The sequence below is a fragment of the Marmota marmota genome, unplaced genomic scaffold, assembly GCF_001458135.2.
Source record: "Marmota marmota marmota unplaced genomic scaffold, marMar, whole genome shotgun sequence".
Classification (NCBI taxonomy): Eukaryota; Metazoa; Chordata; class Mammalia; order Rodentia; family Sciuridae; genus Marmota; species Marmota marmota.
The window spans coordinates 13,577,007-13,590,359 of record NW_026000240.1 but is presented as its reverse complement, the minus strand read 5'-3'; the positions used below and the strand labels follow the sequence as shown (position 1 = coordinate 13,590,359).

The 13,353-nt window shown below is 42.1% G+C and overlaps 1 protein-coding gene across 9 annotated transcripts in view; it reads right to left on the bottom strand.

Annotated features, from left to right (window-relative positions):
- The window catches only part of Lekr1 (leucine, glutamate and lysine rich 1), a 171,438-nt gene that overhangs the window by 17,513 nt on the left and 140,572 nt on the right, over positions 1-13,353 (bottom strand). The window contains exon 13 of one of the 9 annotated variants that reach the window (XM_048794268.1): positions 5,019-5,148. The exons of 7 other annotated variants lie outside the window; for them this stretch is intronic. In XM_048794268.1, the coding sequence (XP_048650225.1) occupies positions 5,041-5,148 (108 nt within the window). In that variant the 3' untranslated portion in view covers positions 5,019-5,040. Of the gene's footprint in view, positions 1-40; positions 5,149-13,353 lie in introns of those variants that run through there. One more of the 9 variants, XM_048794267.1, reaches the window with a different exon arrangement.

Genomic DNA, 13,353 nt, shown 5'->3' with positions numbered 1-13,353 from the left:
AGTGTTTGAAACTATGTTGATCTAATTTTTATTTTTTTAAGTTTAAAGAGAAACACTCCAGGTGCCTCATGCTTTTTATCTTCTATTGGAACAAGCTGGCAAAACGTGTTCAAGTGTTTACACCATTGGTAGGACTGAAAATTAGTACAGCTTCTATAGAAACCAGTGTGGAAGTTCCCTGAAAGACTAGGATTGGAACTACCATATGGCCAGCTACGCCGCTCCTTGGTATCCATCCTGAATGACTAAAGTCAGCATTCTGCAGGGATACCTACATTCCCAGGTTTACAGCAACACAAATCACAACAGCCAAACTGGTCAATGGATGAATAGATAAGGAAAATGTGGTATATATACACCAAGGAGTTTTATTCAGCCACAAAGAAAAATGAAATTATGTTATTTGCAGGAAAATGGATGGAACTTGAGAACACTATGTTAAGCAAAATAAGCCAAACTCAGAAACTCAAGGGTTATATGTTTTCTCTGAAATAGAAAAAGGAAAGAAAGGTGAGGCAGGAATCTCAGGTAAAATGGAGGGAGATCAGAAGAGTGGAGGAAAAGGACAGGGGAGGGAGGAGGGGCAAAGGGATGTTGGGGAGGGATATTGGCCCAATTATATTGTTACATCGTGTACATGTATGAATATGTAACAGCAAATGCCACCGTTATGTGCAACTATAATGCACTGACAAAAAGAAAATGGAAAAAATGTGTTGAAGTGATCAGAGTTATGGCTTTTAGTGAGTTAGGATAAAGAAAACCACAAGAAGGAATATATTTTATTAGAATAAATAAAAGAATACTATGGGTAGCAGCAAACGACGAGGTCAGAGAATCGTTGACATGAATGACAGGTGCAATTACATAAGAGGACCGAGGTGAGGGCAGTGATGACAAGAGCTTTCACTTCAAGAAGAGTGAAATTCAGCCAATTTGCTAAAATTAAAGTCTGAAAGGGGAAGGGAACAGTGCCCTAGAAAACATCCAACTGTGAGGCCCATAAAGCTGTCCTAGGCAAGTGATAAGGAGAAAACGGAGAGGTGGAGTGGATGGGCATGTCCCCAGTGGCTGGCACCGCAGGCTGCATGCAGGCCCAGCCAGACCACCCTGCCGCTCCTGCCAGCCCCGGGGGGCTGTCCAGAGGAGCACAAGGTGTGGCTGGGGCAGGGGAGGGCTATCCAGCTCCATGTGGAGTCGCTGCCCTGGAGCTCATCCTTCTTCGAGGCTACTATTCTTGAGAACGAAGGATTAATTCTCTTTCCTCTTGTATTTTCCAAACCAGGAAGACCCTGGAACTGAAAACACCATGAAATCTTACGTGGATCTCATAATACCTTCATATCCTCTGCTGCTGCCAACACCTCCTCTAAAATTGAGATCACAACTCAGTAGTGTCCAAGAGGCAGTTCAGAGATTATAATTTGTTCAATCACAGGGCAAATAAAATGGAAATAGAGCACTTACAAGTTTAGGAGATTGCTGTTTCAAGAGTGGAGTGACAGGGTGGGACAACAGGACATGTGGATATGGCCAGAGTCAGTGACACATCAATGGAAAATTCCATCATCCAGGAAAAGATTCATCACTGTGGTTAGATTTTTTTTTTTCTGCAATTTAGGCAGGAGGAAGGCTGGTGCAGCATTTTAATTCGTGTTTTCACCAACGTCAGAAACCATGTTCGATAGAATATATTCCGTAAAACTGAAAGCTGGCTGGGTGCGGTAGAGCACGCCTGTAATCCCAGCAGCTCAGGAGGCTGAGGCAGGAGGATCATGAGTTCAAAGCCAGCCTCAGAACTCAGCAAGACCCTGTCTCTAAATGAAATATAAAAAAGGGTGAGGGTTAAGTGTCCCGGGTTCAATCTCAGTACCAAAAACAAAACAAAAGAACCCTGAGAACTGCAGGCCCCGTAAGAACCACAGGGCGGCCGCCACACTCTGTGTGTTCTCGAGAAAGCTGTCTGGTCATGTTTTACCACAGCAAGGCCAAAGCATGTGGCTGGGGTGCAGCTGAATCCCGAAGTGGAAGTGAGAGGGGGGCTTAGGCCAGGTGAAGGCCAGCGGTCTCCAGGCATAGTGGGCAGTAGGTGCCAATGCTGGGTGAGAGGCACACCTTGCGGTGAAGCATGGCTCAGTGTGACTTGGGCAAGCGCACACAGCAAGGCCAGGCCAGGACAGAGGCAGGGAGCAGCCAACAGGCCAGGTCCTGAAGGGACTCGGCAAACTGTTAACCCCAGAGCCGTGACTTTGTCCCGAAGGTCACGTGCAGTCAGGGAGAGGCTGACATCAAACAGGGGCTGGCAAGGTCCACCTGCGTGGAAGGAAGACCCCTGCCAGCTCTCTGGGAAACAGCCTGAGAGGCGCAGGGTGGGAGGCAGGGACGCAGGAGCTGCAGGTTCTTGTGCAGAGGTTCCTTCCCAAGAGACCCTGGATTAGGGTGGTCTAGGGGAGAGCAAGATTCCTGGGTCCTTAGACTCTGCTGATCGGTGGCCAGCATAATTGACAGATACCATGGCAACATTTCCAGATAAAGGCTATGATGAGCTTAAAATATGGCTTAATTGCACTCCCTCTGAGTAGGTAAATGTCAAGATGAAAATATAAATTAGCTCACCATCTGTTTTAAATTTCTAATATTAAAAAATGGCCAATCTCCCCCACTCTTGGCGGTGAAAGAGTAGTTTATTTTTATGTTTGTTTTCATTTTTATCCTTAGAGACAGCTGGGTTTCTTTCTATTCCAAACACAGTGGAAGAGGCACGAGAAGGCTTAGTGGGGTAACTTGATCATCCTGAAGGTGAGACTCCTGTTTGTGGTGTTCCAGAATCAGCTGTGCTGGGCATGAACTGGGGGGAGCAGGCCAGGAAAGCAAGTCCTGGGAGAAGAATAAGCACAGGCGCTGGCAACGTTCACGCTTTACCCAGCGAAGTTCAGGTCCATCATGGAACCACCAGGGCATGTAGCGTCCACCCACTCTAACTAGACAGGCCTCAGGGCAGTGGGTGGCCGCCCACTGGGCAGGGGCTGAGGTGAAGGAAAATGTGTGGAAAGGTGTGGAAACCAGAAAGACAAGTGGGAGTTGGCAAAGCTGTGCCCTGATCCCATTCAAAGGCTTCTGTTCAACCACTGTGGTCAGCCCAAGAAGGAGAAAGGCTGCGGAAGTGGCCTTCTGGTGAGGCAGGAATGAGAATCTGAAGAAACTCCCAGGAAAGAAGCAAGATGGATGTCAAGCAGGTGGTTGTTGGAATTATATTTCCATGCTGCAAACAACAAAACCAACCATAGCCAACACACACGCTTCAACACTGTAGAAACTGGGGACACGGATCCCTCAGCTGATGCATCTCAGCAGAGCTTCAGGATTGGGAGGAAAAGCCCATGAAGATAAGAGTATTCAGGATTTACTTTTCTAAGTCAACAGTGCAACTTTAATCAGGATTTAATTAGTATTGTTGGGCACAGTTCTACACACCTGTAATCCCAGGGATTTGGGAGGTTAAGGCAGGAGGATCACAAGTTCCTGGCCAACCTCAACAAATTAGTGAGGCTCTCAGCAACTTAGTGAGACCCTATTTCAAAATTAAAAATAAAAAAGGAAGGAGATGTAACTCAGTGGTAAAGTGCCTCTGGTTCAATCTCCTGTGTGTGTGTGTGTGTGTGTGTGTGTATAAAAATAGATTGATTTAATTAGTATTAATTAAGCAAGACAAACACAACTCATCCACATTTCTTCTCATCTGTCAATGTCCAGACATATCCCTCTTCACAGGTGGTGACTCTGTCTGGGCCCCTTGTGCCTGTGCCCCAAGGCTAAGGCTCCCAGGTTCCCAGCTCACTACCCTCCCTTCTGCCTGCCAGGCTGATCCTGTTCCTGCTCCTACCGGGCCAGAGGCTAGAGAATGTCCTTATTCTCTCACACTTTGGGGGAGCACTGGTGGCTGGCTATTTTTATTATGTCCAGAAGTTGAGAACATTTGATTGTTGATTTACTAACTGGTATAGTCTCTGTCTCATAGACAGAACCACCAGAGAAACATGCGCCATTTTCTCCATTCTGGTTAAACATGCAAGTACAGTAAATGCATGCCCTAAAAACCAAGGAGGCCTCTCTTGAAAATTAAGCCTTTTGTGTTTGCAAATGCCACAAATTCTTAAGCGTTAATCTTTTATGGTTTATAGAAATCTATCCTTGCCAGGTTTATTCATAAACTTTTCTAAACAAAAGAGATTTCTTAAAAAGAAAAAACAAAACGGATTTTCCATTTAGAAAATAAGTAAAAACACCAAAAAGTTTAAAATCATCCACGATTCCAACATTTTTAAAAAGTCTATAAGAAGTGAAAGCCCTACCCATTCCACCCTATCCCCCAGAGGGAACTGCTGTGACAGTGTGCAGACAGAGCCTTCCTGTCTTCTCTCTCTGTGTCTGTAACGCCATAGAGATAACTAACACTCCACTTATTTGTTTTGTAAACAAAAAGCCAGATCCAGAATGCCAAGAGTTGGTCAGGCAAACAGCATAAAGAACAAATAAAAATCGAGGCCGTGATGAGCACAAATGCAGGGCTATACTCCTTGAGCCACAATTCTGACATCCAGAAACTCTGCAAAGAAAAATTTTGTAACTCATTATTCTCGTTGGTACAATCTGAGTGGATGAACAGGAAGCTAGCTAGTTCTTCTTGATGACATTAAGTGTGAACCCTCGGATGTCTCACTGTGGAAATGCTGATATCACTGCAGGGGAGGGCTGCTCCAGATCTCTGGGGGCGTCTGCACTCTGCTAACTTTTTGAGACTCAGAATCATTTTAATTCCTTACCTGTTTGAACCTTAGACTTTCAGATAAGAGTGTGGACTGGCATAAGCTGTGTGCTCCCTTCTTTAGATAATTTCTTTCCCAGGGGGTCCTTAGAGTCTTTCCCTGGTTGTCCGCCTGCCTCTGTCGCCATTGCTGACTCTCCTTTTAATAGCCTTTAAAAGGTGGAATGCCTGTTCCCAACCCTCTCTCCATTACCTCATTCCCTGGGTGATCTCACTCATTCCCAAGCATCAGCTACTGACTCGGTATCTTCTGTGGACGTGGAGCCTCTGGGACGCCTCCATGGCTGATGCAGCAGGCATGCGAACGCCAGCATGTCCCCATGCTGGAAGACATCATGAGACAGCTATCTCATGGCTGCTTGGCTGTGAACGTTATCTGAAGATGAGGGTTTGGCCTCTCATTCCAATCCTAGCCTCACACAACCTCCTCTCCATCCTCACTTCGTATTTCCACCACAGCTGCTGCCGTCCATGTTGGTTCAAGTGGTCCTAGTGTCTGATATCATGCACACCTGAGCCAGAGGGGGTGCGTCTGCCTGCATCCCCTTTCCAGCACTCTCCTCCCAGGGCTCCCATCTCATTGTTTATCTACATGTTTTCTAGGTGTTGAGTACTAATTTTTTTTTTTAATCAAACTCACATAGATACAAACATCCTCCCCAAATACTCAAGTACTCCATACCAGCTTTGCTCTGCTCTTGGAGATATTTCTAATACTCTCCCCCTACCCCCCGCCCCCCCACTCCTGCTCTGCATAGCCGGGTTGTGCTAGAAATCCACTGTGCAGCTGTACCCTCCTCCTAGGATCCCTTCTACCTCCCAGCTTGACCCTGATTTCCTGATCCCTACATTTCTCCTTTCTTAGTGACTACCTCACTGCAGTGTCACATTTCCTCTAGCAGCTTCCTGAAAAGGCTGCAAGGGAAGATCATTCATGAAGACCCCACTGTCTGGAAATACCCTTATTTGACACTTAGGCTTACTTGATAGTTTGGCAGGATAAGGAATTCTAGGCTGCAAGTTCTTTCCTTCAGAATCTGGAAGGCATTTTCTTTTATTTTCTACTGTGGTTGTTAAGGATTCTTATGCCATTTTGACCCTTGATCCTTTTAAAGTGACCTGCTCCCCATCTCTGAAGATTCTAAGTACTTGTGTTTCTCAACATAGCTTAGGGCACTGACATTTCATGACAAATGTCCTTGGGAGGCTGTGCTATGCACTCTCTGTTCTTGGCTATGTTCTTGAAATTAACTTCTGGGTAGTTTCCTTCTCTCCACTTCCTCTGTGCTCTCTTTCTGAATTCCTACAAGTGGGTGATTAGATGTTCTGGCTCAGTTTCCTAATTTTATTTTCTTCTATGTCTGCTTTTTTTTTCCCTGCTACTTTCTGGAAGACTTTTTTTTTTTTTTTAAATCTTCATTATCTAGCCCAAATATTTATTTTCTTTCTTTTTTTTTACTTTGGCTTTTATATTTTAATAATTATTCTTGTTCTTTTTTCATAGCTTCTTGTTCACGTTTAATGATACAACAGTATCCCTTTTCTGAGGACATTTGCTATGGTTTGTATGTGGTTTGAGTGTGTCCCCCAAGGCTTCATGCATTGAAATTTAATCCCCATTGTAAGATATAAAGGGATGAAATTTAATTCAACTCTGATGTTTAGAGGCAGGGCCTTTGGGAGTAATAATGTTTGATATGGAAAATGACAAACTCCAAAATAGTGTGGCTCAGGCAGAGGGAGTGAGGAAGAAGGCAGCACACTGACAACACTGATGCTGTCCCAAGACATTCTTTTTCCAGTGACAAGACAAACCCTGGGGAGGGCATATCCACTAAAGCCTAGACAGGCAGTCTCTGGGAAGAAGCCCAAGCGTTGATTCTTCCCAAAATAAGTCCTTTCCCAGTGACAGTGCAATGAGACCCTGGAGGGAAAGAGATAAATACTGAACACTGATCCCAGACCTTCCATCTGGTCAACTGACTGCTGACCCCAGATCTTCTATTAGACACGCTCTGTCAATGATTAAGTTACCTCTCAGTATAACCTATATAAGCACAAACTGCCCTTTGGCCAGTGGCTCATTTTCCACAAGGAAAGTGGGTCCATCAGAGGTGTGACTCCATTCCTGAATAAAAGCTGTGCTGATCCATGAAGTTTGTGTGTGGCCCAATCCTTTAGTGCTAACATTTGGTTCCCTGTCTGGAAAATGAAAGAAAGGTAATATTTTGTCCTTCCTTGTAAACCCATTTCCTCTCCACAGTCAGTTAATGACTGATGAGGCCTGGAAAGTGACTGTGGAGCATCCGACACTTCTGCTCCTATGAGCTATAGCTGAGTCCCCTTCTGATGGTGCCCCTTTACCTTGCAGAACATAGGCCCTTCAAGCCCTCTGCAGTCTACCTTAGCTGAGCAACTGCCAGCTTTTTGTGTGGAAGAAATTTGGTGCAAAGGACAGAGGAGGACTTAAGGCAACCAAAGGCAACTGGCTAGGGCCACTCCCTGGTGTTGCACCAAGGCCTCTTATCTCAAATCTGGCCTCCGACTGCCCTTAGGGGTACCAAATATCAACCTCCTGCTAGATTCTTGCGGTTTGATGCCATGTGGACAATGCAGGATCCATACCAAGTCCTTTACTGGCATTGAAGGTGTCCCATTTCCACTTCCTTCCCCGCCCAATCTCCCCTTCCCTTACACACCCAGAAAACCTCATGGATCAGAGACTTCTTTGCCATTTTGTTCCTGTAGCCAACACCGGCTTCTAATTCTCCAGAGTGGTAAGACCCTGTCTGGTCTCCAGCAGATAGGTACCCTGCCCAAGACCCCACCTTTTGGCTTGCTGAGACCCTGGGGGCCCCCCACCATTGAAAATGGGGTGAAGACATTCCCCCATTTTCTGGTAGGACCGTCCAGCTTGGTGTCAGAAAGACTCCAGGAGATGCTTTGGTTTCAATCTGACACCCTGGTCATGCCTCCCCAACTTGGGAATCAGTCAGCCATTTCCATGGAACTCCCCTTTGGGTTGTCTCATTAGTAATTTCAAGATCCTTTACTCTCAAATTGACCTCAAAATCAAATGCTTCATTAAGCTCAGCGCTCAAATTTGGCCATAATATAAATTAGATAATCTGCACCAATGGCTCAAGTATGGGACCTTGGATCAAGAAATTCTCCAAAATTCAACAACAACCTATTATATTGGGGCTGAGGTTGTGGCTCAGTGGTTGAGTGAGGTCCTGGGTTTGATCCTCAGCACTACATATCAGCAAATAAATAAATAAAGGTCCATCAATAATTAATAAATTTTTTAAAAAAATTACCTATTATATATAGATTGGCAAAATTTATGGAATGGCAAAGTTGTTTGAGGCTCCCTACCTCCAAGCTTTCTTTTTTTCTTCACTCAATTACCAAATATACCACCTAGACCTTCATATTCCTGTTGATACTCTCTTTCTACCTGTCAATTTATCAGCAGGTCTGCACTGATGCCCATAAGAAGTTTAAGCAGTTAGAGAAGGGTGCCAGAGCTTCCCAGCAACAACGTCTAGATACTGCCTTCCAGGCCTTTAACAACAGGGAAGACGAGGCCAAACAAGAGAAAGAAAAGAAACTTAAAACTAAACATCAGCTCCTAGCCTCAGCCATCCACAGTCCTAGAAAGGCCACTGCTGCTCATGGCCCCACCAGACCCTCTAATACATCTCCTGGGCCCTGTTTCCAATGTGGGTGAACTGGACATTGGGCAAAAGTCTGCCCGAACCCAAGGCCCCCCACCAAGCCCTGACCTAACTGTAGGCAATGGGGACACTGAAAGGTGGACTGTCCCCAGGGAAAAACACCCCTTCCCTCAGTGGAGCTAGCTTCCTAAGTCTCATACACTCAGTTGTTGGAACAAGAAGACCCAAATTCCACTGCCTGTCACCTCAGAAAATACATTAGAGGAGCCCCAAGTTATAGGGATGGTGAACGGCTAAGCAGCAGGCAAATATTCCCCTTCTGAAGAGATTTTAAGAGCATAACTAGCTGGTAAGTGTCCTCCCTTAATTTAAAATAATTATCAAAAGGTTCATTAGTATCCCACCCAAAGTCATGTAAGTGGAGCCTTATTTCAAGCCCCTACCCTCAACTTACCTACGGGGCAAATATTTAACCTGTTTGCCACTGAGGAAAAATACACAGCAGCCTCATCCTCAAAAGTAATGGGAGGTAATGTTTCATAATTTTCTACATCCAACCTGCCTGATTACCAACTGGAGAAAAAAGGGGTTAAGCCAGCCTCAGCAATTTAGCGAGGCACTAAGCAACTCAGTGAAACCCTGTCTCTAATAAAATACAAAATAGGGCTAGGGAGTGTCCCTGGGTTTAATCCCTGGTACCCACCCCACAAAAAACAAAAAACAAAAAACAAAAAAACACCAAAATTAAAAAGCCCTAGGCAGCAATTTCCCTGGCAAGACTGTGCTGAAGCATGTATGGGAATTTAAACAGCAAACTCAGTAGAGACTGATTTGGGACTGAAGAACAAAAAGTATCCCTTTAACTTCTCCCTGGCTGCACAGAAAAAAACGATTTTAGGGCTCCTCTCTTTCTCTTCCTCTCTCCTCTCTTTCTCACTCTCTCATGCTACTTTACTCAAATAATTAATGGTGATATCAATCCTCCCCAACAAGAACTTTTTTTTTTAATTCTATATTTTTTTGACCTCATGATTTTGATCCTACATGTGAGGTTAATATGTTTTTTTTAATCAAATATTTTATCCAACTTATAAAGTTTTTTTTTACATTCTGCTTTGTTCAGAGCCAATTTGCAAGGGTTAGCTTTCAATCTAATAGGTTTTACAAAGCTATAAGGCCTTTGCTTGTTTGTTCCATGTTTGTCCTGTCTGTGTGTGTGTATTTGTGTATCGAAACTGTCATATAGATGAATGAGCTCACAAGTTAAAATTTAACAAATGGATACAAATACCTTTGGTTCCTGTGGTTTAAAATGTTCGGTTGATATTAGGTATACAAAAGAGTATGTAAATGTGTAAATCCATTATTTTTAGGATTTTTCTTCAACAAGGAAGAGGTGAATGTTGTTCAACACACCTGTCTGATACCTTGATTTTATAATCAATAAGTAAATTAGATTTGACATATATGGGATTAATCTTCATAAATGTGTGTTAGAAGCATCTAACTAATTTGCAATGTTAAAATGTTAACTGTTAAATATAACATCAAGTATTCTTAACTTCTTGAATTCCATGGGGTGATAAATGTGAACATTGTGTTTTCATGATTGGTAAGCAAAGAGATGTGATTCTATGTACAAGAGGTCTAAAAATTTCAACTGTGTTTCAATTAGAGTGCTATAAATGACATACAGTATTTCTTCTGAATAATATAAATTCAGAAATTTCATAAGGGTTGTTTCAGATTGTGAACAAAAAGAAGGGTCAATAGATATGAAAGATAAATTAGAAGGTTCTAGATATGGAAATATATTTAGTAGAAGGAAAAAGAAAATGTTTCTGGGTAAGAAAGTCTTTGTGTGATGAAATAAACAGCATGAAGGTCTAAGTAAATGATAAGAAGGTTTGTGTAAGTAAAGGGCAAATTTCATCAAGCTTATGTATAACTAAGTTGGAGATATGGTTGGCCATGGTTAATGCAAAAACACCCACTTTTAATAATGAAGAGATTTGGGGCAGTTTAGCTGAAGGATTTTCTTCCCTTAACCCTTTTAAGTACTTTTACACACACATACCTGGGTTCCTAGCTATAACAATACTGTTAATAAAACAATCAGTTAAAGCTATTTAAGGTTTTTCCCTAAGGTCAAATACTAATGTACTGATATAAAACCAAGGTTTTAATCTATATGTTAAACTGACAAGAATTTCTCAAAACATTAAATTTACTCTTAATATGTATTAAGTTTTATTCTTTGAAGCAAGTGGTCTTAAAGGAATTAAGACCTGCAACACAGGTTACACAGCAACAACCATTATTTTTAAGTATTACACTACATTATAGAATCTAAATTTTCCTCTAAAAGCTAAACTTAGTTAATATAAAAATGTCATTATAGCATACTAAATATGTTCATGTCTTCCAGATATACTAGTCTTTAAAACAAAAGGTTTAAAAGAACATTTTTATCAAGCTGGTGTTCTCCAAACTAAAGTTGTCTGTAGTGGTAATTTTAGATTAATAAGAATAGTAAATTTTATTGGGGATTTATTTATATCATTTAATGTTCTGTAACTGGACCTGAACCTTATGTTAGTTTTTGCACTGGGGTAAAACTGTAAATGTATTTCTAAAAGATAACGAGAGCCTGAACTATTTAAAGGTTAATTTTGTGAACATGAAAGCATTTTGCCACTTTCCCACATAAAAGGAAAGTTAAAAGCTCTTTAGCTTTCTTTGATTCATGTTTTAAATGTAATGTTATATTGTGTTAACTAACATTCATATAGTCTCAAGAAATAATATATGCAAACTTTGTAAAATGGCACTTAAGAAAAAGGCAAAGATTAGCTTCAGAACTAGAACACTTTACCCAAGGTTTGCCAAGAGCACCTCCTTACCTGAGATAAGGCTCGATCTCCCACCTTACTGCATGTTACAATGCCTCCAAAATAGGCTGGACTTCAGCTCCATTTAAAGTTGTGTTCAAAAGACTGATGTTTGTTGTAAAGATTACTGTGACCTCAAACAGGGATACAATGTATAACTCAGATAAAATTCAAGATAGCTATTACGCAAACTAAATATGTTTTTACTCTTGTTAATTTCATTTTATATTTTCCTTGTGAAGTTTGTAACTGTTGTCTGTTAATGTTTTGCAGAGGTGCTGCTTCAAGAGCACACAATCTGGGTTAATTTGAGGTAATAAGCCATTACCTTTTACAGAATAGTCAGGATATAAGGCTAACTTCTAGTACTATTACAGACTCCAATTAATAGAAGGGGTAAATGACTGTAAGGTTATGGACATTGACGTTAAAGCCCAGTACTCTTACTTTAAGATTGGTGAGACTGGCTTGCTGGATGTTTAAGACCAAGGCTGAAAGACCAAGGCTAAAACAAAAGGGCCAAGAAAACTAATATTTGGCTCCTGCCCTCTGAGTCAACCTGAAACCAGGGAACGAGAGAACTTCTCTAAGGAATTTTGCAACTCTGGGCCACACGATCTCCCCATCAGGGAGATTAATGAACGACTGGAGAACAGAAAGCTAATCAGTGCACTTGCTGCAAAGAGGAGGGTCCCTGGAGAAGGGAGACACCCCTGATGCTTCCAAGGGAAGACACCTCATCAAGGAGACCCTACCTAGCAGATGGCACTAAAAGAGCTAAGAAGCTGCTCTCAAGTTCCCTAAGAGTGACCCCTGGGGAAACTCAGCTGATTCTTAACAGCAGATAGGAACAAGGTCAATTTGACCAGCTTGATCTTGAACACCTAGCAAAAAGTTATAACCAAAATGCAGCCATAGACAAGAGTCCTTTTGATGGAACTTAAAAGACCTACACTTATGTCAGTTCCACAATCCTGATGCTTCCCAAGTTCTGAGTTTTTTCTGTTTGTGGGGCTCATATTTATCCCTGCCTACCAAAATTAGACTGGCCTCTCTACCTTAATCTTCTTACTCCTCAAACTGACATTTTATCTCACAACCAAATCCTAACCATTCCAATAACAGCACACACCAGACACAGGAAAGCCCCCAAATTATTCCCCTATTCATAGGGCTAAAAACGTCCACTGGGATTAATACAAGAGCAGCAGGATTAGGAACCTCCATTCACTATAAAAATAGTCAGCACAGGTTATTGCAGATATCCAACAGGTCATCAATTCGGTAAAGAGTTTACAAATTCAGTTGGACTCCCTGGCATCTGTTGTCCCACAAAACCGGTCAGGGAAGACTGGTAAGAGACAAGGTTAAACGTATCCAGGACCACCTAGAATACGGTGGAGGTTTTCGAATCGGAAATGCTGATTTTCAATATAGTAAGTTTAACAATGTTACCCATCTTAATATTTCCTTTCATAAGGAGTTCTATCTTACAGCATGTGTATTAAATCCCTATGTTTTATTGTTTGGACCTATTCAAGTACAATATAATGCCTCACAAAACATATATTATGCTAAATGTGAGAAGTGTGTGCTAAAACAATGTGTCAATCAGAGTATATGGCAGAGTCCAGGACAAACTGCTACGATTCCCAAAAAGGTCAGTAGTCACATGGCTCCCTGTAAAAGTGCTAAATGTTTTTATCTGATGGCTAATAGCTGGTATTGTTATCTTGGCTGGGATAATTGCCTCTGCATCTACTGCAGTGGTGGTACTATACCAGCAGACACAGAAAACTCATTTTATTCAACAATTTCAAAGAATTTTACTGAGACCTGGTGATATGTGCTTAATAGAAGGAAAAAGAAAATATTCAGGCACATATTAATCAGGGACTTGATCCTTTTCATAATGCATCTTTGGATGTGTTAAAATTACGATCCCAAGTTTTGGCCA